At 42.3% G+C, this 27,089-nt stretch overlaps 2 protein-coding genes across 4 annotated transcripts in view; both read left to right on the forward strand.

Moving 5' to 3' along the window:
* Positions 1-697, forward strand: part of EPB41L4B (erythrocyte membrane protein band 4.1 like 4B) — a gene marked incomplete at its 5' end in the record, with an annotated part of 140,525 nt that extends 139,828 nt beyond the window's left edge. For all 3 annotated transcript variants that reach the window (XM_082656502.1, XM_082656501.1, XM_082656503.1), the window contains one exon: positions 225-697. In XM_082656502.1, the coding sequence (XP_082512628.1) occupies positions 225-294 (70 nt within the window). In that variant the 3' untranslated portion in view covers positions 295-697. The remainder of the gene's footprint in view (positions 1-224) is intronic.
* Positions 698-6,840: 6,143 nt separating this feature from the next.
* On the forward strand, positions 6,841-26,006 carry FRRS1L (ferric chelate reductase 1 like; the record flags this gene model as incomplete). The annotated part of the gene is made up of 5 exons (XM_082657213.1): positions 6,841-7,093; positions 18,345-18,429; positions 20,507-20,645; positions 23,639-23,885; positions 25,834-26,006. Exons 1-5 carry the CDS (start codon positions 6,856-6,858, stop codon positions 26,004-26,006), a joined length of 882 nt encoding a protein of 293 aa, XP_082513339.1. The 5' UTR covers positions 6,841-6,855.
* Positions 26,007-27,089: the final 1,083 nt, after the last annotated feature.

The raw sequence follows: 27,089 nt of genomic DNA on the forward strand, positions 1-27,089 counted from the left end.
AGGAGCGGTGCTTTCAGAAGCTCTCCGTCTGGTGGGGGAAACCTATAGGAAGCCTCTTTCAGGTCACTGTAATGCTAGCAAGTGTAGGGGGTCCTTAAGGAGCCTGAACAAGAAAGTCAAGAACTCAGATTGGGAAAGAATCTGGGAGACGACATTTAAACTGAGACTGCTCTTACTGTTTTTGAGCGTGTATCTCACCATTTTGTCACCTTATTGTTTTTCAGTGCAGAGACGCTCCGGCAGGAACTGGAGAGAGAGAAAATGATGAAAAGACTGTTGATGACCGAACTGTGAAATTCTCCCCTTGGTGCCTGGAGGATGGCATGGTGCCTTCTGTCCGTTTTCTTTCTTCGGGCTTTGTGTGATCACTCTAGCACGACATACAAATGTGTGCTCTGTTGGCCCAGGTCTCTGTGGTTAGTCAAAGCCAACTTCTGGCTTGACTTCCATCGGAAAAGATATTTTATGTCTCCTGAGTATTAGGGTTTTTCTGCTACTCAGTGTAGTTGAGACAGGATTTGGTAAACCTAGAAGAAAGATGGGAAAACCAGGATTCCTTTTCAGAAGTACCTGTGTGTATATATTAATAACCACAGGGGTTAATATGGCACGGAATCCTTTGCTGTCAATCTCAACCATGTGATTTTGTATGATTGACACTTGCACCAAGCTTTGACTGTTTGTTAGAGTCATTTTTAATGAGAGAATAATTCTTTACTGCTGGTTTTTCATTTACACTGGTAAATACACAGATCTTATAAAGTCTTTAACATTCATTTTTATTCAGACACAAGTAGGTGAACTAAAAAAGGAAAGTTGCAATCACCAGAGCTGAAGGTACTTCAGCTTAATCTGAAATACAATTTAACTTGTGAACTTATGGTATATGATATTATTGGGGATATATAAAATTTATTATTGAACCCAAAGTAAGACATTATAGTTTAAATTGTCTAAAAATCCTTACAAAGTGACTTGATATCAGGATTCATTTGGGTGTTCCATAAAGGAAAATTATTTCTAAAGTTGATCAACTCATGTCCTGTTGATAGAAACTTGACCAGAAGAAACTTTGCTCTCTTTTTATATAGTTTCAAGAAATGTGTTTTTAAATTTTTATTATGCACTTGAACAACTTTGCAGGAATAATTAAGAACCCCCTAACCACAGACTAGCCCTCTGAAATGTTTCCCATGCTTTCTCAATGAATATGCCCACATTTTTACATCAGTATGGTCAGTGTGTATGTGGTCTTTGAGTACTTCCTTCTAACACACAGCTCCTCTTTTCAACACTGATCCTGCTCTCACCAATTTTGATTTCTTTGTATCCATGTAACATGATTAACCTCACTTCTTGCCATACTAGATATTTGAGTTATATCTAACTTTTCACTCTTATAAATAGTGCTGCTATGAATGTCTTTGTAAAAAATGTTCCTTCTTTTGGATTCTCCCCTTGGGAATATCTCCAAAGAGAGATTACAAGGTCAAAGAGCATGAGGTATTTTATAGCTCTTGTTTCATATTGCCAGATTGCTTTCTAGAAAGATCCAGTCTCTGGGTTGAAAAGACCTTAAAGGTCATCAAGTTCAACCCCCCATCCTCTCTGAATGCTTGAATCCCCTCTACAATTTATGATGCCACCAGCAATGTATAAGCATTTCTATTTACCAATAGTTCTGCCAGTATTGGGTTGTGCCATTTTTATTTATTTTTCCTAGTTTAATAAGTGCGTATAGTTGTTTCTTGAAAGGTGGTTTTATTTCATTAATTGCTAGCAAGGCTGAGCACTTTTCCATGTGGTGACTTACTAGCTGTATTTCCTTGTGTGTAAAATGTCCATCCATTTCTTATGACCACTTAAGTGGAATTGATCTCGTATATTTGTATCAGAACTGTATTTTTATGTTGTATAATTTGCTCTCCTGTCCCTATCCTTAAACCTGAATGGTGCCAATAATTTGATACTAATGATTATAAAAAAAAAAAGTCATGCCTCATTGACTAGCATCGTTGTAAAATGAGGTAATGTACGCAAATATTCAGATAACAGAGGATTAACCCTTTAAGTGCTGAATCTATACAATTTTAATATTTTTTTGAGGGAAATCTTTCTAAAATATATTACACACTTCCCTGCCTTAGTAAACAGAGTATACTGGAGAGTATTTAACCTTTTCTTGATGAATCATGGTCATCATTACAAACATCAGCCCCTTTTGTACCTTGGTGTGGTGCAGTGATGTCATCAAGCGCTATCCAGATGTGCAGGGCTTGGCTTGCCTTTCACAGACTAACGCTTTTCTCATTGATGGTGTGCACTGCTGTCTGCTCTATTGGTGAAGCTGTCTGGGGGCAATTGTGGTATTTGGGAACTTTTACCCCCCACCCCAATACTACATGACCCCGGCCGTACTCTTAAAACAGCTTTAGCCGTTCTTTATGTTGTGTACACGATACAAAATGTGTTCCTGTACAGTACGGGGGAAATATCTGTTTCTGGGGTTGTCACCTCTTGCCAATCCCTCCTCTTCTAACCTGCTTTCTCAGTCTTCTGCTCTTCACTTCTGGCTCTCTGATGGAAACCTCCAGGGCAAAACTGAAGTTTTCTTGAGGAAGCCAGGAAACTCAGTGTTACATACGTGTCAGGTTGGCTTTGCTTCCGAGGAGGGATGCATGGGCTTTTTGGCCATTGTTCTCAGGAGGCTCTGAGCCTGCTGCTTCTTCCCCATGTCCCCCTGGGTTCACAGATGTTTCAGAAGGTTGATGTCACTGGAAGTCTGATCACAAACAAGTTGGCTGTTACTGTATATGAAAACCCAGTACCTTTGGCAGCTCAACCCTAACCAGTAAAATCAAGAGGATTCCATTGTTTCAGCAGTTGTCCTGGTTATTTGCCTACGTACATGTATGTTGGGTGTTTGGCATTGTGACCTGAGAAGATGACGTTGTGTTGGGTGGATTCATAGGGATAAAAGTAAATTGGTACAATCACTTCGCCTTTTTTTTATATACTTAAAACCAAAATAACAGTACCATACGGTCACACAACACATCTTACGTCCGGGGAGAAAAATCAGCTTGCTGACATAATCATTCCGGAGCAAGTGTTCCAGACTGTGAGCCACAGACTCCTGGTGGGTATGGGGGTGAGGGTTAATGCAAGTGGCCTGGGAATCCTGCAACCCCAGGTTTGTGGATTGTAGATTGCATAGGAGATCCTTATGTGTAAAGAGTTTAAAAATGAGGTCCTAGAGCATTCAGAAGATCCCACCTGAATGTGCCCCAAGAATACACTCCCAGAATAGCACAAGAATATTCTGTTACCATCTTTATCTTTCTTTCATCATCTCAAAGATCACAGCTTTTAAAAAACTTGAAATTCACCCTGTTAACCATTTTAATGTATATAATTCAGTATTTTTTAGCATATTCATAATGTCATACAGATATCACAACTATCTAATTACAGAACATTTCCATGATTCCAGAAAGAAACTCCATATCTGTAGTCACTACAAATTCTCCCCTCCCCCTATCTTTTAGCAACCACTAATTTACTTTCTGTCTTTGGATTTCTGTCTATGGATTTGCCAATTCTGGACATTTCATATAAATGGAATAACACAATATGTGGTCTTTTGTGACTGGCTTCTTTCACTTAACGCAATGTTTGCAAGTTTCATCCATGTTGTAGCATGTATTAGTACTTCATTCCTTTTTAATGGCTATATAATATTCCATTGTAAGGATATGCCACATTTTGTTTATCCATTCATCAGTTAATAGACATTTGGCTTGCTTCCACTTTTTGACTCTTATGAATAATATGAACATTTGTGAACCTATGTTTTCAGTTCTCTTGGGTATATAACTGAGATGGGAATAGCTGCGTCATACAGCAACTCTATGTTGAACTTTTTGAGGAACTGCCAAGATCACAACTTTTATTTCATAAACAATCAAAAGTGAAAAAAATCAACATACATTACTAGACAGACAGAAGCATGGGCAAACCTGTTGTTAAACTGGTCAGATACCGAGATGCAGCACTGATTTGTGGGGGGTGAAGTTTATAACAGAAAAAAAATTGTTTTAGAGAAATGGCTTTGAGAAGATAAAATAAAGGTGCTATCTTTTTTTAAAAATGCAAATGAAATTAAACTCAGGTTCATCTCTAAGTTCTTGTTTGAATTCCCAACTCTTGTTCAGGCAGCGGTCTCAGCATGTTCAGGAAACGTTCTTCCTTGAAAAATATGTACAAAAGAGAAAACCACAGTATTGTGGGTTCACATCAGTGGGGAGCAGAGGCTTTATGCAAACCCTGGGATGTAACAAAGTAGAGAATATGTGCTGAGGGTGAGAACAGGTCTCCCTCCAGGGCTGAAATCTTGTAAGAAAACAAAAAGAATAAGAAAATCCCAAAAGCAATTTAAGTGGATGAGAGAGAACCTCGTGAAAGGAAGCAGCCAAGCCCGTAAGGAACTGGAAACCAGAGTAGGTTCTAAGGCCCTGGGGTGGCGTGCAGACTTTTAAGTGACCCATGAAGATTATGGGTATTCTCCCTAGAAAAAGCTATACGTCACACATCATTCCAGCACTTTCACTGGATCCTCACACCACCCCTGAAACCCATCTATGTCCGCCTTTGAGTCCATGGACCCCAGGTGCTTGATCATGGGTAGCTCACTGAAATCTGCAGTTTACCTACAAGCTTCATTTTAAGCTGTGGGTGCAAACCATCCTCCAACACCAGCACCCGACATCCCCTGCCCCCCCCAAAATAGCCCACCTGGTTTTACCAGACCAGTTTACCAGAAGAATGACCTGGTTTTAATCTGCCTTATATCTGGCACCATCACTGTTAATTGTATTAATTAAAATGAAGGGAATACAAAATAAGTTAATAGATAACAGCTTGGATTCCCAAACCAGTGAATCAACACCAGAATCAGAAGTCCAATGCTTGTTTTTTTTTTTGCTAAACATTGGTCCATTTAAAATTGGCCATATCTTTCCTGATAAACAGGAAGATGAAAAGAAAGACATTTCAATTTTTAACAATAAGATTTTATTTTTGGATTTTTTTGTTCTTTTAGGGATACTCTAACAGATTTTCAATTGACTGGATTTCTTGTATTTTAGAATTTTATCCTCTGAAAGCTATGTTTTTGGGAAAGAAATGTCTTTGTTTTGATTTTTAAAGTAATTATAGTTCATCTTACCTTTTTCAAGCAGTAAATCTGACATATTTCTTACAACGACTGGGATATTGGGAGACCTAGTGAAGCCCAGGGTTTCCATGAATTTATACCTGACTCACCTGTCAGGATAAACACGTTTAAACTCCAATTGGACAACCCACCATCAGTGTTAACTGATACCTAAAAGCAAATATTTGACCTCTGGGTCGCACAAAACTTCTCACTTCTCACAGCAGTCCCCTGTCTCCCATCTCTCCTGGGCCAAAAAAGGTTGTAATCACTAGTTTCTTTTGAATTTTTGTATTTCAGAACCATAGGCATATTCATTCGTTCATTGTCATAGGGTTTAATACTATAGGTATTCATTCAATACCACTGATCCTTACCTCTATCATCTTACCTAATCTCCAGTGCATCATGGAGGTTACTGATCACCACGCGGCACTGCCTGACTTCTGAGCCTACGTTTGAAACCTCCATGCTTTTCTGCCTCCATAATTGTTTTGTTTGTTTATGCAATAAAATAAAATTTAAAAGCAAGCTAGAATGCTGGATCTGCAATACTAGCATAAAAAGAATTGTATCCATGTTTTCTAGCGGAAAACAGCTTAGCAGTTTGAATGTGTTATCACTCCAAAACCATCATTTGGAAAGGCCTGGCATGTAGTTAAGTGCTTGGTGTGAATGAATGAATGAGTGAATGGCTGAGTAAATAACCGGAAGTGAACTGCAAGCGGCAGGAATGGATTTGAGAGAGTCGGGAATTCCACGGTCTGGGCCTGCCAAGGCCTGTACGTGCTCGCTGTGGGGAAACCAGTAAACCAGTTGCCTGGTGTTGAAGGGGGCACGTTACGCAAGGGCACCGGCAGCCTCTGCTGACTGCACATGCCAAAAATCTATGTGAATCCAGCCCAAAGAGCTGGGTTCTAGTTTCCCTCGGGAAACTAGACCTTAAGGACCTCGGACCTCGGTTTACCTATGTTTAAAGTGGCCCTAAGAACCTCGGTTTACCTATCTATAAAGTGCGGATCTTGCAATTTCAACTTTTTCAGTGATGCTCCCAAGAGGTAATGGATATAGTAAGTGCTTTATATAAACCAAAAAGTGCTGGAACAAGGTGGGGGAAGCAGTGACTCTGACAAGGTGTGTTCAAGGTGAACCCTCCGGGGAGCACTTTTTAAATGTGAACGTATACTGGGGTCTCCCGGGGATATTGGTAAAGTGCATCCTGAGTCACGGGTCTGCCGTGGGGCCCGAGATTAGTGATGCTAACATGCTGGCCTCTGGGGATGCTGCTGCTGCTGCTCCGTGGACCACTTTCTGAGTAGTAGCAAGAGGGTAGAAGGGCCAAATCTGTGTCTGTGAGAGACTCGTGGAGGGAGGGAGGAGAAATGGGAGAAAGAACAGAGGCAGAGAAAGAGAGTTCGGGCGAGGAGGAGAGGATGCTAGGAAGAAGGGGAGGCTTCTGGCGCAAGCGAGGATGCGCAGACCGAGGCTGGGAGGCGGCGGGTGCGGGCGGCTCCGCGGCTGCGCGGGCTGCGGGAGGGGGCGGACGCGTGCTGGCGGCGGCGGCCGCGCAGTACCGACCCTGCGCCCGCGGCGCCCCTGCTGCGGCCCGAGCGGCCTGGCTGCGGGATCGGTGGATAGCGATGGCGCGGCCGCGCCGGCAGTGCCCGAGGGCCTGGGCGCCGCTGCTCTTGCTGCTGCTGGCCGGGCCCGTCGCCTGTGCCGCCAGCCCCGCGGACGACGGCGCGGGCGCCGGGGGCCGGGGGCCCCGGGGCCGCGCGCGGGGGGACTCGGGCTCCGACGAGGCGGTGCCGCGCCACGACTCCTCCTACGGCACCTTCGCGGGGGAGTTCTACGACCTACGCTACCTGTCCGAGGAGGGTGAGGCTGCGGGAGGATGAGGGGCTGCGGGAGCGGAGACCCGGGACGGGGACCGGAGGCGGCAGGAGCGGGGGCGGGGGCGGGCGATTGGTTAGGATGCGAATGGAGGCAGCGCCGGCACGGCCGAGGCCCGGACGGGGAGCGCGTGGCTCCCACTACCCATCCGCCAGGACAAGTGGTCTCAAGAGCTGTCAGCGCCTTCCACCCGCTGCTGGCTTTACAGGTGGGGAGACTGAGGCCGGGAGAGGCAGGTGGTCAGCCAAGTCCTGCGAAGCTGCGGACAGGTGGGGCTGAGTCTAGGCTCCCCCAGTTTTCAGCATCTGGCCTCCACTCTCTGTCTCTGTCAGGGATTGGGGTAGAGGGTGGTAAGGGAGGAGACTGCCATCTGGCCTAGGGTGTGTGGGATAAGAGCAGCTGGTGGGAAGCAGAAATCCCAATTTAAAGAGAGATGTTGCCTTAGTTCCTCCCTGTCTGTATGGACCTAAATTTGCAGTGGCTAGTGTCCCAAGCTCAGCGTTCTGTTCGTGCTCACTGCCCTGCCCATGAGAGCCGGGTCACCTCTCTTTCCCCACTTCCATCCCACTTCTTTACTGTCTTCCCACATGTCATGCATCCCTAGTGTGAGCCACCATTGTTGGGGCCTGGTGGGCCCAGAGACAGGGTGTTTTTCCCTCAATGACCTCCCTGTAGAGGCAGTGTTTCAGTGAGCACAAAAGCCAAGCTGATTTTCTTCAGAAGGAATGGAAACTGGCTTCTTACTTCTGCAATTTGGAAAGTGATTTTCCTTTTCTTCTGCTAAGAGGAATATCCAAGAATCAAGTTGGGCTTTGAAATGTTGTGTGTCCCAGCAGATGATATGACACTGGATGTATCTGTTACTTAAGATTAGGTTTAGTTACCTACAACAAACAAACATTAATAGCTTAAATAAGCTAGAAGTTCCTCTGTCACGTAAAGAAATCTAGAAGTAGGCAGTCGAAGGTCACTGACTACTTTATAAGGAGATTGCTCAGAAGGCCCATGTAACAATTCTACTTACACTTCATTAGCCACAACCTAGTCATATGGTCACACATAGGTGCAGAGGAGGCTGGGAAATGTAGCCTTTTTCTGGGAAGTAATATGCCCAATTCAAAAGCTGGACTTACTGTATTATATGGAGAAATGGATTTGGGGAAATACATTAGTTGGGTAGTTGCTTAACTGCTGAAACAGGGACCCCAACATACAGTGGCTTAAATAAGATAGTTTATTTTTCTTTCACTTGAGTCTGGCTGGTCTGGGCAGGTGGTCCAGCTCTGTTCCACAAGGTCATTCAAGGACCTAGGTTCTTTCCCTGATGTTGTTCCCCCACCCTCTAAGGCTTTGTCCTCATCTGTGTGGAAGTCAGGTTGCTTGCACGTCTTTGTTCAAGCTTAAGGAAAGGAGAAAGAGAGGAAGTTCAGGACAAACAATTACCTTTTAGGCTGGTTGCACAAATCACTGTGGTTCACATTTCTCTGGCAAGAACCTAATTACATGACCTAGCTGCAAGGGAGGCTGAAAAGTAGAGTGTTCTAGCTGGGTAGCCATGTGGTCAGGGAGAAGGAAAGAATGCAGGGGCAGAGTAGGGGAACAACAAGCAGAAGTAGAATCTGTCACTCTATAAAAGAATAAATACTACAAAATCCATCTCTTTTTGAAAGCATGTAATACGTAGTTATTCTGTTCATAGTCAGCCTAGCACACTGCTAGGTGACTTAAAGGTGGCACATGAGAAATTATATTCTCATTGGGCACATGCATCTAACAAATGGAGAACAAGGTCAGATTCTATGTCAGTTTGTATATATAGAGAGAATGAAGTTAGTTGTATAGTCCAGGCACTTTTATGAACATGGACATCAGGTGGGCTGCAGCCCAAAGGAAAGCTTTATAGAGTTGAACCAGGAAGTGTGAGAGACTTTGGTGAGACAAAAGGGGGAGGGAACTTAGGTGAGGTGACCCTACAGGGGTAGCAGGGCCTGTGATGTGTACAAATCTCTAGTTTGTCTGCTTGGCACTCTCACCCATTCTGCACATACAACCTGAAGCCTGGCTCTAACCCTCAAAAATCTGCAATGGTTCCAACCTACTCCCTGGAGGAAGCTTCAACTCCTTTATCTGGAATTTTCTGTCTGACCCAACTTTCATTTACAACCATCTCTCACTCCTTCCTTTCCCTCACTCTGAGCTTTCACTGCCCATTCTACCCTTCTCTCTGATCCTTTCACTTATCTTCAAAGGCTGATCCTACAACCATCTGGTGGGTGCTAGTGGGGATGTTTGTGGGGTGAGCCTCCGAGGGGAAGCACGTCTACTAGATTACCCTAGGCCTAGGCTTTAGCCTTGTGGGTCCTGAGTAGAGACTTTCCCAAGATCCTTAGAAATAATCAATGACACTGCCTTAAAAGGGTACTGCCAGAGATGGAGAAGCAGAACGAGGAAATGTCCCAGAATGGTTTCCCACCCAGGAGACGAAGGAAAAAGGCATCAGGAAGAGTGTCCCATGCCATGGGGAGGCCCAGTGAAGAGTTAAAATAGTTGATGGATTCAGGAAATGAGAGGTAATGGGTGGATTTTCCTGGGATGAGTTCAGTGGAGAAGGAAGGAGGGAGACCAGTTGATTTTGGAGGAAGTGGCAAATGAAGAGGTAGAAATAGTACCTTTAAACAATTCTATCTTTCTATCAGTACAAGTGGGCTTGTCTTTTTCTAGTGACTGGGCTGTTTTCTCTATGCAGGGTACCCCCTTCTCAGGTTCAAAGTTGCCGACAAACTGAATTTTTAATGAAAAAGTAGCCCAGTAGTATGAAATCAGAAAAAGGGAATTAGAATAATGGGGTGGGCATGGAGAATTCCCTGAAACTCTGGTTGAGCCCAGTGACCATTACCCACCTTGTCCAGAGACCATTTCTCCAGTGTCCAGGTTGCCCAAGACCCCCAGGCCACAGACTGAACACTGGCTGATTTGATGTTTCTCATCACCCCCTAACATGTTCATTTTTTTAAATTTAAATTATATTTTAGTTTAATGATGCTAGTTTTCAGAATTCTCGGGCTAAGACATTCTCATTTCAGAATGTCTTAGCCTGTACTACTCAGCCTTACAGCCCCAGCTCAGTTGCTGCCTCTTTCAGAGGGCTTCTCTGCTTTCCTCCCCCCCATTCCCTGCCACTAGGCAAGATATTCTTCCAGAGTACACTGTCTAACCGTGCTGTGACCCTTTGTGCTCTCTATGGTTAACAGCTTGGATAGGTTCTTGGTGCTTGACTCCTATCACTCATACCCTCTTACCCTTGAGGTTCTCAAAGCCAGAATCTATAGATTCAGAACAACAGTAGAAATATAAAACAGATCACCACATGATTATGGGCAAACCTCCTATTCTGAGGTTTCTCTGAAAAAAATGGAGTTGGGTGTTGGCTTAGGGTTAAGTCCTAAGTGAAGCCTGCTGCTCCGTTTTCCTTGCTGCTAAGATTTACAGACCAGGTCTGAGGAGCAAACCCTGAGACTCATCAGCCAGCCACTTGGATGATGGTAGCTGGCTTGCCCTTGGGCCATATCCTACCTTGGAAGGAAACAAGGAACACCATTCAAGGTTGCTTATCTTTAAGGCATAGTAGTCTGACCACTTGTAAAACATGGCCCAGTCAATCAATGAGTTTCTGACCATTGAGTTCTGACCACAATTTTTCCCATCTTGGGAAAGAGCTAGTAAGGCAGTAGAGAGAAGAACAGAGCTTGGGGGGAAGGGCAGGAGTTCCTTCATCTGCCTATATTCTTCCTGCGTCTACTGTGTATTGTACGTGGATACATAACTCATCCCCATACATATAAACATTTGGGATGCTTTTCCCCTTGTGGTGCATATATACGTACTGAGAATAAAAAGACCCCCCCCCCACTCACACACAGAGGCACATGCACACGTATTTTTTTCATTTATAGTATTTCATTTATAGTATTTATAGTACGTTGGTTTGAACAAAGATAGTGTCACCTTTTTCAGTGACAAAGTAGAAATAGCATATATATATAGTTTGGGGGCAGGAGAATAAAACCAAAACAAATCACAGAAAAGGTAAATAATTTAAAGGTAAATAATCTAATTCATATCCATGAATCTAACCCAATAATAACACTAACTGGAGCTGACTTTTATTAAGTGCCTACTGTGTGCCAGTCACTGTCCTAAGTACCTTACCCATATTAACTTTAATCTTTATAGCAACACTGACTTAGATACTACTGCTATTCCCACTTTGGAGTTAAGGAAACTGACCCCCAGAAAGTTTAAATATTGTAGCTAAAGTCACACAGCTAGAAAGTAGCAGAGAACCGGGTGGGTTTGTTGTTGATTGACTTTATGGATAAGGTGGTGCGAGGTGTCCAGCGTGCTTAGAAGAGAGGGCCCCCGTGGACCTCTCTTCTAAACACATGTGCTAGGAAATGCAGTGGAACAGGTGGGATGGGGCATTTTTATGGGCAAACTTGAAAAGAGGGGCTTGGAATTGATGGGGTAGTCAGTTGGGAACTACAGGTTCCTGAGTGGTGGAGTGCCATGATGAAAGCTTTGCTAAACGGGCTCCACGTGGGTGGAATGTTCCATTTTACAAAGTCCCTTGACATTTTTGCTTCATTATATGGTTCTGATAAGCAGAAACGATTCAGGCAGTCCAGAAAGAGAAATAGGCTGATGCAGTAGCTCTCAGAGATTTGAACAGATAATTTCTGGTTAAAACTTCAAGGAATTGAGTACCAAATTAATACCTGAGGGCTGTGATCCAAGCAGTTAATTAGAAGCAATAAATAGCAAACGAGAAGCCATTATCCACCTAGTGGAGTATGGCAAAATAGGCTCAAGGGATTGCAAAAGAGGAACAGATAGTGGCTGCGTGTTAGACAAGCATGGAAACAACAGAGGCATGTTGAGAACCTGGAGAAATGAACCAAGACAATACGTGCCTCTTGAAGGGAGGTAAAAATGTCTTTCATCCTCCAAGACAGAACAGTTAATTGGAGGGGTTTACAGGGCACATGTGAGAAGAAAGAAAGGGAAGGAGAATAGAAAGGTTTTTTTGCCTCAAACCAATATTATTTGGTCTTCGTCCAAATTTTAATTTTCGATAAAGCACTAAAATTTAATTTTCGAAAGCACTAAAATGGAAAGTGGAGGGAAAGGAACAAACAAACAAAACCACCAAAAACCAGTAATAAAAAGGTGGGAGCAACAACATTCTAAATCAACTTATACTTCAATAGAAGAAAAAAGTGGGAGCATGGATAAAGCTAAGGGGAAAAGCAGAAGCTGGCATGGCTGGGTGTCTGACGCATACATCTCAGGACTAAGGAAGACGAGTGAGTGTAGGGAGATAGGAGGGGGTGGGGAGAGGCCAGTAAAGGTCTTCAAATGGCGTTGTGACAAGATCTGATTTCTGTTTTAGAAACCTGGCGCTGGTGGAAGAATTAGAAGGGAAGTGGGGGAATCAGATAGGAGGTGGTACAATAGCCAAGAGGCAGGCTCGTGTTTCAGGGTGGGAATGAAAGGAATGGTGACGGAGGAAATGTTCCAGGTGGAGGAATCTAGGGTTTCAGGGTTGGGAGACTGGGGGTGGGTGGTGGGATTCTTCACTAAGATAGAAAACATAGGAGGAAGGGCATTTGGGAGGTGGAGAAGCTCAGTGTTGGGCGTCTGGAATTGTTTTGCTTGTGGAATGTCCAGGCAGAAACCCCTGGAGGGAGTTGATTGTTGGGCTTAAACGTTGATAGAAGAAAAGGAGAAGTGCCAAAGAACTGTGAAGTTAGAGAAAGAAAAACTCTGAGGAAAGTAGGAGGAAAGAAATAACGAAGTAGCAGAATTTAATGAAATAGAAACCAAATATTCAGTAAAGAGGATGAAAAAAGCCAGAAGTGATTCTTTGAAAATATGAATGAAGTAGATACGTGTATTAGTCAGTGTTATCCAGAGAGACACAACCAATAGGATGTGTATGTATATATAGATGAGAGACAGAGAGAGAGAAGTTTATTTTAAGGAGTTGGCTCACACAGTTTTGGAGGTTGGCAAGTCCAGAATCTGCAGGGTGGGCTGGCAGGCTGGAGACCCAGGAGAGAGCCGATGTTATAGTTCAAGTCTGAAGGCCACCTGCCACAGAATTCACTCTTGCCTGGGGAAGGTCAGTCTTTTTGTTCTGTCCAGCTGGGGTTGAGGCCCACCTACATTATGGAGGGCAATCTGCTTTACTCAGAGTCCACTGATACAAAATGTTAAATGTTTATCTCATCCAAAAACACTCTCACAGAAACATCCAGAATAATGTTTGACCACATATCTGGGCACCTGGCCTAGCCAAGTTGGCACATAAAATTAACTCTCACAATAGGATTCTGGCAAGATTGATAAGGAGAAAAAGAGAGAAGACAAATAATATTAGGAATGAGAAAAGGGAGAAATAACCCTAGACATAGCAGAGAGTAAAAAGCTAATATAGGGCTTCCCTGGTGGCGCAGTGGTTGAGAGTCTGCCTGCCGATTCAGGGGACACAGGTTCGTGCCCTGGTCCGGGAAGATCCCACATGCCGCGGAGCGGCTGGGCCCGTGAGCCATGGCCGCTGGGCCTGCGCGTCCGGAGCCTGTGCTCTGCAGCGGGAGAGGCCACGACAGTGAGAGGCCTGCGTACCGGGGAAAAAAAAAAAAAAAAAAGCTAATACATTACAACTCAATAATAAAAAGACAGCCTACCCTATTAAAACATGGAGAAAGGCTCTAAATAGACATTTCTCCAAAGAAGATATACAAATAGCCAATAAGCACATGAAAAGATACTCAGCATCATTAGTCATTAAGAAAATGTAAATCAAAATCATAATGAGGGCTTCCTTGGTGGCGCAGTGGTTGAGAGTCCGCCTGCCAATGCAGGGGACATGGGTTCGTGCCCCGGTCCAGGAAGATCCCACATGCCGCGGAGCGGCTAGGCCTGTGAGCCGTGGCCACTGAGCCTGCACCTCTGGAGCCTGTGCTCCGCAATGGGAGAGGCCACAACAGTGAGAGGCCCGCGTACTGCAAAAAAAAAAAAAAAAATCATAATGAGATACCACTTAACACCCACTAGGATGGCTATAAAAAAAAAAAAAAAAAAAAAAGGACCTTCCCCCAACCCCCCCACAGTACATTGCTGGTAAGAATGTAAAACAGTGCGGCTACTTTGGAAAATAATTTGATAGTTCCTCACGAAGTTAAACGTAGAGTTAACATATGACACAGCAATTCTATTCCAAGAGAACTGAAAACATATGTTCACACAAAGACTTGTACACAGATGTTCATGGCAGCATTATTCATAATAGCCCCAAAGTAGAAACAACCCAAATGTCTGTCAGCCCCTGAATGGATAAAAAAATGTTGTAATCCATACAACGGAGTGTTCCATAAATCAAGAAATATCGTTAATTCTGTGTACCTAGGGTATTTAAAAATTAAAATTCTACAATAAACATAATTTTCCAATAAAATTGTACAGTGCATGTAAAACAGATCCAGTTGAATATCTTTATTCTCTAGGCTTCAAGATGATAACTGCTAATAAGATATGGTTTTTCACAAACATTTACATTGTATTGCTATTCAAGGATTAATACACTTACTCTCTACCCATCAAGGTTTAGTCAGAAAGACAGAAACCAATTTTTTAAGCTTTTTAAAACAGGATAATCAGCCCAGGGAGCTGTCTGAAAAGGTATTGAGGGGACTGCAGAAGCAAAAAGGGAGCTCAGAGAAAGTCACTTTGGGAAGCGGCTGCCGGCCCTGGGGCTGAGAGAGCAGAGAGAAGCGCTTGAGGTTGTGAGAGCCAAGAGCTCAGACAAGGGACCTCCCACTCCCACCCCCACCCCAGAGGTGCAGCCCATCCTCTGAGAATGGGCTGTCTGCCCAGCTGATGCTGGTTCCTTTGAAGAGGCTAGTCCTGGGAGTCTAGAAAAAAGCTGTAAACTCAAACCAACTGCCAATGCAAGGATGAAGTAGAGTTGCTGAGGACTTGCATATTGGACAGCAATCAAACAGGAACAAATGGTCTTTCCCTCCTCCTGCCTCCCAACCTCCCTTTAATGTTTTCTTTTGGCAGAACCTAGCCAGCTGGCAAAGGAGAGATGTGGTTTGCAGAGTACTAGCCCATCCTACAGCTGGCTGTAGAGGCTGGGTTGTAGCTGAGATACAGGAGCTTAAATATTGGCATGTGGTCCAAACTTATTTTATTCCAAATAGTAGATCATTTAATTTCAGGAAAAAAAATATAATATTGCTTTGCTTATATTCTGATACCAACCCCAGTTGGTGTCTTGAAATTCAGTTCTGGCACTAATGACCCCACAGGTTAAAGGGCATGGTCCACAACAAGACTAGCCTCACTTCAGACCAACTGGCTACCAATCCAGGGGCCACTCACAACCCACCTTGGGTTCTATAATTCACTACAATGTCTCAAAGGATTCAGGAATGGGCTGTACACACAATAACAGTTTTAGTATCAAGGATACAGCTCAGGAACAGCCAATGAAGACACACACAGGGCAGAGTCTGGGGGGCTCATGAATGCAGTTTCCATGTCCTGTCCTGGAAGGAGAGGATTCCTCTCCATGGAATCATGACTTGTCACCCTCCCGGCATATCAGTGTGTTCACCACCAGGAAGCTGCACTGAGCTTCAGTGTCCAGTGTTTCTATTGGGGTTTCATTACCTAGGCATGGTTGATTTAATCATTAGCTACAGAATTGAACTCAATCTCCAGCCCCTCACCCCCTCCCTGGAGGCAGGGCTAGCTCAAAGCCCCAAACCTCTAATCACGTGGTTCGTCTTTCTAGTGACCAGTCCCCATTCTGAGTCATCTTATCTCTTAGCATAAACTCAGGCGTGAACCCGAGGGGCTCAGGAATAAGAAAGACCCATTGGGAAATTCCAAGGATTTAGAGTCTCCTTCCCAGGAACCAGGGACAAAAACCAATCAAATTCTTTATTACAAAACATCTTACAGGGACTTCCCTGGTGGCGCAGTGGTTAAGAATCCGCCTGCCAGTGCAGGGGACATGGGTTCGAGCCCTGGTCCGGGAAGATCCCACATGCCACGGAGCAACTAAGCCCGTGCGCCACAGCTACTGAGCTTGCGCTCTAGAGCCTGCGAGCCACAACTACGGAGCCCGCGTGCCTAGAGCCCGTGCTCTGCAACAAGAGAAGCCACCGCAATGAGAAGCCCGCGCACCACAATGAAGAGTAGCTCCCGCTCGCCACAACTAGAGAAAGCCTGCGTGCAACAACGAAGACCCAGTGCAGTGAGAAATAAATAAATAAATTTATACTTAAAAAAACAAAACATCTTACAAAATGAGAAGAAAATGTGATATTATTAAATGATGCCCAAATTCATTTGACAACAAAAGTTCTCATTCCAAGATTTAGAAGCATATAAAATAGGAAATCAGTGCTAGAAAAGCCCTGAGAAATAAGCCATTTACCAACATTAATAAGCGAGTTCAATACATTTATAAGTGAGCTTTGTTCCAGAACTTGCTCTTATTTGGAGCTTAGAAACCCATTCTTCTTCTAGAGACGATCTTACCCAATGGTTAGTTTAAAAGTTTAATAGTAATAATAATCCAATAGTAATAATTACTGGCATTTATTGAGTTGGAAATTTGCTATATGCTGATGTATTATTCTAGATGCTAGGAAGTAGTAAGGATGATGGAAGGAAATGGTGAACCTGCGTCAGAAGCAACATTACAAGAGATTGTCTTTTTCAGACACCTATAGAACCTTAAAAACATAAGTAGTCATTGCATTCCTGGATAAATACTCTGAGAAAAAATAGCCACAGCATTGTAGTGAGAAATAAGAGGAAGAACACATAGGATGATGCTTAACATAGTAGCATCGAACTCCATAAATAGTAAGAGAAAAACAAAAAACTCATTCAAGGTGGGACTCAGTCTATAGTACTTGAGTGGATTTACGACTTAGCATAAAATAAGCATGAAAATAGGAAAAGTAATGCATCTGGCCCAAGTACTTAAAGATGGTGAAAAGGTAGGGCTATACTTTAGTATGTGATCAAGATCCAGGGTAGTAGAGATGAACTGTCCATAGAGCACAGATATGAACCAGGAAAATGTGGCCTGGTGACTTTTTTTTTTATTGAAGTGTAGTTGATTTACAATGTCGTGCTAATCTCTGCTGTACAGCAAAGTGACTCAGTTATACACATATAGACATTCTTTTTTTAGATTCTTTTCCATTGTGGTTTATCACAGGATATTGAATATAGTTTCCTGTGCTATACATTAGGACCTTCTTATTTATCCATTCTAAATGTAATAGTTTGCATCTGCTGTTGGCTTTTTTTTTAAAGTATAATTTAATGAAACAAAGTAAACAAAACCTCATTTAAAAAAATTACAAATCACAAAGAAAGGACTTCAGAATAGTGAGAAAAGAAAACTAATACAATAATTTTTTTAAGTGTATTCGCACTGCCTCATATCTATGGGTGATTTTATTTATTCATTTGACAATCATTCAATGTCCAGTGTCAAGCACTGTGCTGGGCAGAGAATACAAGATGAATCACACATGGTGCAGGGAGTGGACAGCCTAGAAGAAAAATATTTGTGTCACAGACTGGAAGCATAATGCAGGCTTTCCTTTGATGTGTGGTTGAATGCATTATGATGTTAAGAAAGATGCATGGAATGATTTGTTTAAAGAATTAGTGAGATAAAATGTTCTATACAGCTTAATGAAAAACGGAAGTTCAGAGAAACAGAAAAATCATATTATAACATATAGATATAAATGGAAAACCTCTGCTATCAAATATAGAAATGTTTCATTTATTTTTTCTCTTAGAACATGTGTATTGTATAAAAGTGTGATTTTCACACTCTCAGGGGACAGTGGTGAGCCAGTGGGTATGATATTATGTCCTCTTTCAGTGCCTCAGGCTCCTTACCTGTAAATGAGGAAAAAGCCCTTTCTCAGTTAACACGCAAGGCTGGGTTCAAAGATGTGTGCCCCTACCTGCCCCTCATGAGAAGGGTGATTAGGCTTCAACAAAGCTCTTTTCTGAGGCCTTCACCATTTCTAGACGCGTGCGCTAGAGAATAGTCAACCTACTAAAAAGAAGCATTTCTCATTGGAAACGTTGTTCCTGGATTTTCTAACCATTATTTATTCTCACTGGCCAGGTTACCCTTTCCCTACTGCTCCTCCTGTGGATCCATTTGCCAAAATCAAAGTGGATGACTGTGGAAAAACTAAGGGATGCTTTAGGTTGGTAGATCTGCGAGTTGGATAACTTTAAAGCCAAGACTTTGATTTTACTTCTCAAGGTAGTATTTAAATTGCATGCAGTTCACTCTAACCAGGGACCTGTACCCCTCATAACTTCAGCAGAGATGCGGCTTGTTTCTGATGGCCACCCCAGGTTTCAGTCTTCCAAGCCTTGAGCTGTAGCATGCCCGTTGGCCCTAGAACGTTCTTCTCTAGGTCTTCATTTATGACTGTACGCCATTGGCTCAGGTGTCTAACCAGTTGGCTGTAGGAAAAAGAATCACATAACACAGATGTCTCTGCTTATTCAGCAGGGGTGTGGTTGGGACAGGCAGTAATAGATGTGCCTGAGACCCAGTTCCTTTTCAAATCAATAGTCATGACTTATGGGTAGCTGTATGATACTAACTAGTCATTACACATTGATTATTGTGTCTAGCTAGTTGTCTCAGATCTAGTGAGTTCCTGCCTGATTATTCGTAGTATGCTGTCAAGACGTGATGGGCTGGAGCTAGAAAACAGTAGTGTAGACAGTGGGCCTCCCGTCTAGACAGCTGTGCTTTGTTGGGAAAGCCTCCTTTTCTTTGAATCCTTTATTTCCTAAAACAAATTGTCCTTGAGTAAAGATTTTGATGGCCACTGCACTGAATGTTTTGGTTTTTTTTTTTTTTTTGGTTCAGTGCTCAAAGAGAAACAATTGAACATGGGGGTTTTGAGTTTTCTTTGATTACAAGTGTATTTCTAAGGAATTTTTAAAAATCCAGTGATATGATTATTGGGGAAGATAGCCAGCAAAGAATACTTCTGGTGATTAGGGGATATTTTTGAGAAGCGAAGGCATTTTAGTGCCCTGCTGGCTTCAGGGAGACTTCCTTTCTGGCCCACTCACCCCTCTTTTAGCTTTCCTCACCCTTTTCAGGTTTTTCAGCCCCGTTCCTGTGGTCTTGAGCTTACACCTCCTGCCAGCTTCTCAGGGTATCTGCCAGCAGAGCTGCATGTTCCTTGTCTCCCTCCTCCGTCAATACTTGGCAGCCTTGCATCCTGTACTTTTAGATACCTTCCATCTGAGCTTAGATTATCCCACCCGTTGCTACAATTTTCTGTCGTTTCTGAAAATGGTGTAAAGCAGTGTTCCTGAAACTAGGGCTTGCTGATCCTTAAAGGATCCGCAAGTCCTCTGGAAGAAAATTTAAATTCATGTTTTCATTTCAGTGATGCTCCTTAAACAGATTAACACACGCATAATCTGATTATCTGGATCACCACCTTACAGTGCTCTATACTTTAGTGTCTGAATTGTATTAGCACCAAGTAGCCCGATAGAACAAAAGCAAATTTTATGAATAAATGATGCATTCGCGCCCAGTGAATACCAGATGAGGCATTTGTTTGGTGCCTTGTATGTATAAGTGTTGTGGAGCAATTCAGACAGATAAAAGTGGAGGGGAGTGGAGTCATGTCTAGTAGTAAGAACATGCTCAAAATAAAGACCCTGCAGAGTCCACTCAGACACGCTACATGCAGGTAAGCAGAAAGTCGCTTTCAGTGAAATGACCTCATTTGTCACGTGAATGCTATGAATTTAAAAGTTCCTGGTTTTGTAGTTTAATCTATATTTAATTTGCCCATTTTTGTTAGTTTAATTTTGTAGTTTAATTGAAAATTTGTAAGTGAAAAGAACTGGTAATTTAAATTATTTAAATTATTAACTCAGAGAATTTTTTTTCTCTAAAAGGGATGCAGAAATAATTCAGTAATAATTAATATTTGAGAAACTCTAATAACACGTAGAGAACCCTGGCTAGGCCTGGAGGCCCAGGTTCAGTCCTGTTCCAGCTTGATTCACTCGGTAAGTTCCTTCCCATCTCTGGACCTCAGTTTGCAGGTAGATAAAGAGGAGCGTTCCGTCTCCATGGTCTCTCCTGAGTGAAACTGGGGTTTTGAGATCCCAGGTAGCAAAGATCTAATTTATTTATTAATATTGCTTAGCGTCCTGCCTGACACACAGATGTTCTGTTGATGTATTTTGAGTAAGTGGCTGAGGAAGCAGTAATATCTGTTTTGATATATCCTATAGATATGGCAAACCGGGCTGCAATGCAGAGACCTGTGACTACTTCCTTAGCTACCGGATGATAGGGGCTGATGTGGAATTTGAGCTGAGTGCAGACACAGATGGTTGGGTAGCAGTTGGATTCTCTTCAGACAAGAAAATGGTAAGACACAAAGCATGATAGAAGCTAATTTTTCTCTTTAGTTTGCTGTGCTACTTTAAACTTTAGAGAATGAGCACGGTTGTGTTTCCCTAAGTTATGACGCCACTTTTAAATGGGAGAAGCCGATTTCTGGCATTTAATTTTCTTTTTCAAAGTAAAGCAAGTAAATTGATCAAATCCTTATAACAATTATAATAGTTACAGCTCTCTGATTACAAGTTAAAAAAAATTTCAAGCTAGCTTAAACGGAGATGGAAGGGTTGGTTATGAGAATACAAGGTGTCTCGTGGTACCTGTATTCATTAGTTATTTCCACAGTACTGCTGCAAGAGAGCCCCCAAAACTACACGGCTGATAACAGGAAGCATTTCTTTCTTGCTCACATGTGTGTGGATTGGCTGGGACTCAGCTGGGCTCGGCTCCAGGCCATGGCCCGGATTCAGGTATTCTCTAATCATTCTGGAACCAGTAGCTACCCAGGCGTGTTTTTCTCATGGCAGAGGCAGAAGCAGAAGAGCCATCCAAGCTTATTTCAAACCTGTGTTCACATCACATCTGCTGATAATATTGCATTGCCTGAAGTAATTCACACAGCCAAGCCCAGAATGAAGGGGCAGGGAAATACACTCCCTCTAGCAAGAAGCCTTGTGAAAGTGTATGTACCTAATATAACAGCGGGGGAGTGAAGAATTGTGTCCAACGATTCAGTCTTCCACAGTGTGCATGGGCAGGAACACATCTGGTCCTCAGAAAGGACTGTGAACGGGAACAGGCAGGAACCCAGGTAGCTGACCATCCCTCACCTCTGCTTCTGTCTGTGCCTCTGCTGCGTTCTCTTTCCTCTGGAGCGTCATCATTTGCCATTCACTGTGCCAAGGTGCTTCCCAAATAGCCAGACTTTCTTAGGCCTTTGAACCTTTGCGTGTGCTGCTGCTGCTTCTCTTCACATGGTCTGTTTTGAGGTTCTTCCAATGAGAGAAGGGCAGCTCAGACCAGGGTTATGGCAGCAGGCGTGGTGGGAAGGGCTCAGATTTCAGATATGTTTTGAAGGTAGCGCTGACAGTCTTTGCTGGTGGATTGGACATAGGTTGTATGTGGGCGGTAAGAAGAGACTGGGGGATCAGGCTAAGCAATCAGAGCTCCAGTGAGTTCGTTCTTGGAGAGTCACTAGAAGAATGCACTTCTCAGTCCAGGCTGTAAGACAGTGGGTCCACCTGGTAAGACGGCATGGACACTAATTTATATCACTTATCTCCTACTTTAGGGTCAATAGGAGAAACAGCAGGTGTGTGTGTCATCCCAGAAGCTGGCTTGCAGTGCAATTGACCATTTCTTGTCCTGGGATGCATTTGCACTCATGATGCAGCTGTTAAGATTAGGGGGCTCAGAGGAGGGAGGTCGAGTGAGGAGCGTTCAGGTTTTATGTTTGACATTTTGCTATCTAGAGGCCTTTAAAGTATAGGTCTCAAAAAAAATAAAATATAGGTCTCTCTTTTCTTCTCCTATTACTCCAAGAAGCACAGATTGAAAAGTTTTCCAAACCTGATGCACAGGAAAAGCAAAATGGAACCCTTTTTTAATAACCTTTAACTTTTTTTGAAATGATGCATTACTGCTTTCTTCGTTAGATTTTATTTTTTAGAGCAGTTTTAGGTTCACAGCAAAATTGAATAGAGGGTACAGAAGATTTCCATATACCCCCCCCAACACACACGCGCAGAGCCTCCACCATTATCAGCATCCCTCACAGGAGGGTACATTTGTTATAACTGATGAACACCTATAACGTTTTTGGTTTGTTTTTTACGAAAATGTTAAACCTACAGACAAGCTGCAAGGATAGGACCATAAACTCCTGTATATATGTTTCACCTAGATTCACCAAATGGTAACTTTTTTAATTGTGGCAAAACGTACATAACCTAAAATTTACCATTTTAAAGTGTTCAATTCCGTGGCATCAGTTACATTCATGGTGTGGAACTGTCACCACTATCACTTTTTCTCAAACAATAACATTTGCCACATATGCTTTATGTCTCTTTACTGCTGCTGCTACTACAACAACTCTGACTGCTGCTACTACTTACTATTTTTATTATTTTCTGGAAACTTCGGAGGTTACATTGAAGATATCATGACCCTTTAACCCTAAATATTTAAGTGGGTATCTCCTAAGATCAAAGACATTCTTTTTCATTATATAGTTTATTAAATTCAGGAAGTTTAGCATAGATACAATAGTATTATCAAATATACTTGTCCATTTTCAAATTTGCCCTTTGTCCCAATACTGCCCTTTACAGAAATTTTTATTTTATGACTCAGGAGTCTGTCTAGGAACACCATGAGCTGTCATGTATCTTTAGTCTTACTTATTTTGAAATAGTTTCTTATCTTTTCTTTTTTCTTTTCTTTTTGGTCTTTCATGACATTGACCCTTTTGAAGATTACAGGCCAGTGTTTTGGTAGAATGACCTTCCATTCAGGTTTGTCTGATTGCTGGCTTATGATTAGGTTAGTGTCTGTGTTTTCGGCAGGACTGCTGGAGAGCCGGTGATGTATTCTTCTCTAAATGGCTCATTAGGAGGCACTCGATGTCAGCTATGGTGATACAAACTCTGGTCACTTGGTTAAAGATTTTTTTTTAAGATTTTTTTGATGTGGATCATTTTTAAAGTCTTTATTGAATTTGTTACAATAGTGCTTCTGTTTGATGTTTTGGTTTTTTGGCCGCAAGGCATGTGGGATCTCAGCTCCCTGACCAGGGATCGAACCCGCACCCCCTGCACTGGAAGGCAAAGTCTTAACCACTGGACTGCCAGGGAAGTCCCTGGTTAAAGATTTTTAATGGCTTTTAGAACAATTTTTGGGGGTGGGGCTTCCAATTACAGAGTTAATGGATCGTATATTTCGGAGTGAAATTTCTTTCTAGCAGAAAAGTTTGCCAAAGACACACCTTTGACGTTTTTCTCCATCATCTTTCGTGTTAGGGTGGTGATGATGTCATGGCCTGCGTCCACGACGACAACGGCAGGGTGCGTGTACAGCACTTCTATAACGTAGGCCAGTGGGCAAAGGAGATTCAGAGAAATCCTGCCAGAGATGAGGAAGGCGTTTTTGAGAATAATCGGGTCACCTGCAGATTTAAACGGCCTGTGAATGTTCCCAGAGATGAAACAATTGTTGATCTGCATTTAAGTTGGTATTATCTGTTTGCTTGGGGTCCAGCCATTCAGGGTAAGCTTACATTTTGGTATCTGAATTAAACACCAGACACTGCTGTGCTTGTAGTCCTTATTTACTGAGCGAGAGAGTGATAAGCACTTGCCTAACATAAGAGAGAAAGGCGATATGAATGTTCTGCCTTCAGAATGTGATAATGGACTTATACACATGAACACAGAAATGGACAAGTTATACACATGCATAGTTAGAGCAAGATATACAAGATAGTATATGATGAGCTCTGTGCTTAATGAAACAGATCATATGTCTGCTGTATATGATATGTGGACTCTAATTCTCACAATGGTCTCATTTACTCCTCACCACGTCCTCCAGAATTGTAGGAATTACCCTCATTTTAGAGAGATTAAGGAACTTGCTCAAGGCTATATGGCTAATTAATGGAAGAACTGAAATTCAAACCTAGATCTGTCTGACTTCAAAATCAGCGAGTACTCTTAACTCCTATGCTCTAAATAGAAAAATACTGAACAGGAAAGGGCCTCTGGCGACTTCTCTAGAGATTTGACACTCACTTTATGACTATTCTGGTGGTCATAAATCTACCAAATTATCCTATTGTTTAGCCCATTACTCCTCAAATTTTAATGTGTATGGGGATTGCCTGGCTATATTGTTAAAATGCAGTTTTCAGTAGGTCTAGTGTGGGGCCTGAGATTCTGCATTTCTAACAAGTTGGTCCACTGATGACCTCACTCTGGGCGGCAAGGCTCTTCAGCATTTCCCCAACAGTGACCCAAGCATATCATGAAGCCTTTGAGAGGCTGCTAAAATCAAGTTACACTGTGTCTACAGCATTCCTCCTGGTTCATCAGCCTGATGGCCTGACCAAGGATGGAAGGGAGCTGTTCTCAGTCCCTGTATGAGAACTCATTCTGGGAATTACATCTTTCTCATCAACTATCCGTTGCCTAATCTGATCTTTTTTTCCTCTTCAAATTGTTCCCATTGATCGATTGGAGATTTTATACCCTTTTTTTTTTTGCCTGTTTCTAGTTGGGAAAACATATGGATGCCTCCAGATTTGTGACACCTTTTCCATTTGCTTATTTCCCAGGTTACCGACAGTGGACCTACAGTTATACCTTTGAGTACTTTCAGTGCCCTGGGAAATAAACTATGTCTTAGGCTGGAGAAATGAACTCATTTTAAATGATGGGATTTGGAATCTAAAACTCTGGGCTTGAGTTTGGTTCTGCCTCTTGGTAGCTGTATCTAGCCTTTCCCTCAAGAAAGGTATGAATTGGAGGTACATAGTTAAGCCTGGGAATTCATGTAGGTGACCAATGATTGAGGTTAGGGAGGAGAGGTGAATGGGACCAGTTGAGAGAAAAACTCTTGCCAGCCGGAGGAGTTTGGTTTGTGTTAACAGGAGGCAGCACGGACACTGCAGCAGGGGCTTGACATGTCCAGTTGGACACAGCTTCTCTAGCAAATAGTACCTTAAAAAACCCTCGCTCTGAGCCCTATTTCCAAGGTCTCTGCTCTCAATTCATATGCCTTAGTCTCCTAAATTTCATATGGGTTAATCCAAAGGTCAGGCCCTTCCTATCAATTTCAGCTTATTAAGCAGCCTTTGCATACAGGTCAAAAAATGTTTCCCATCCAAAGGCTTGTTTGGTATCTTAATCCTCTTACTTTCTGTACCATTCCACACCACTCTGCCAGACAGACATGCAGACATACAGACACACAGCACACCACACCCTCTCTGGTCTGGCCTGGGCAGGCTACCACTTGATATCCCATAGACTTCCATCTGCAAGGGAGTCCATGTGGTCAGGAGTGGTTAATGAGCCCTACATAAAAAATATATTTGGAAAAAAAAATAGTAGCTCTTGTTCTTTGAAGTTTAGTTTTTCTGTGGTTTGCATGTATCATTTTAAATCTGTACCTTTTTTCTATTGCCCCTTCCTTTTTATTTCTTTCCTCTTTAAAGGCTCCATCACCCGACACGATATAGACTCACCACCGACTTCAGAGCGTGTTGTCAGTATTTACAAGTATGAGGACATTTTTATGCCATCAGCTGCCTATCAGACCTTCTCCTCTCCATTCTGTCTGCTTCTCATTGTTGCCTTGACCTTCTACTTATTGATGGGAACCCCTTAACCACAGCTGCAAAGCCAACAGATTCAATGCATTATTAGAAAGTCTTTAGTGTATTTTTTAAAAATATGCAGTATAATTTTAGCTTCTATTATGTAAAAAAAAAGACTTATATGATTCAGCTTTCTGGAAGAAAGAGCAAGTTTCTTTTCTAAGCGAAGAGGATTGTTTAATAATGACCCCATACTTTGGGAAAGTACTTAAAACTTTTCTAAGCACTCACTTTCAAATATGTTTTCTTATTTGAGCTTCCCAACATCTCTGAGTTGGCTTGATGAACATTATTATTGCCATCGTACTGAATGGGATTTGAGACCCAGGAAGGTTCCCTTTTTATGACTCTCGTGCCATGTAGCCTTGGCTACTTGGTAAGATAACACATAGCAAGGTAGAGAAAGCTAGGCATAGAAACCATGTCTCTAAACAACCTTTACTCTTCCAACTACAGCTCAAGAGAGTTACTTGGAGTAATACTAAGGAGAACTTCACTGGATGGCCCAAGTTCACAGCCAGCCTTTTAGGCAGAAGAACTTTCAAATTTTCATAAAGCATGAAGGCATTTGGATACTTACACAGCTAATGAGGAGAATGATGGAGATAATAGTGATATGAAAATGGTTCATATTTATTTGAAGTGTCTTCTGGATTAGTAAGTAGCTAAAAGAACACATTTTTTTTTGCTGCTTGGAAAGGTTAGAAATGGAACTGTGAGTGTTCCTGAAGATGTAAAATTATATTAATGATAAAAAAAAAATGGACATTCTTAGAAGTTAGAATTTGGACTCTACTACCACTGTATTTAATAAATTAAGGTGTTCATTTGTGGTTACAGCTAATTCTGTTGTCAGTCACCATATATTGAGTATGATTAAATGTGTATTATAATAGACAAATCATCTTGAATATTCAAGGCATTTTGATAATAAATTAACATTTTTGGAGATTGTGGAGATTTGGAGTAGAAACATTTTAAAGATGACATTTTTTTTTAAATTAGCAAATGCGAAATGACCCATCAAGTGAATTTACTTAGAGTATCCATTCAAATGTTCAGACATAAATTGGATGGGCAGTCAGCATAATTTA

This window comes from Grampus griseus, assembly GCF_964374135.1.
Source record: "Grampus griseus genome assembly, chromosome: 6".
Taxonomy (NCBI): domain Eukaryota; kingdom Metazoa; phylum Chordata; class Mammalia; order Artiodactyla; family Delphinidae; genus Grampus; species Grampus griseus.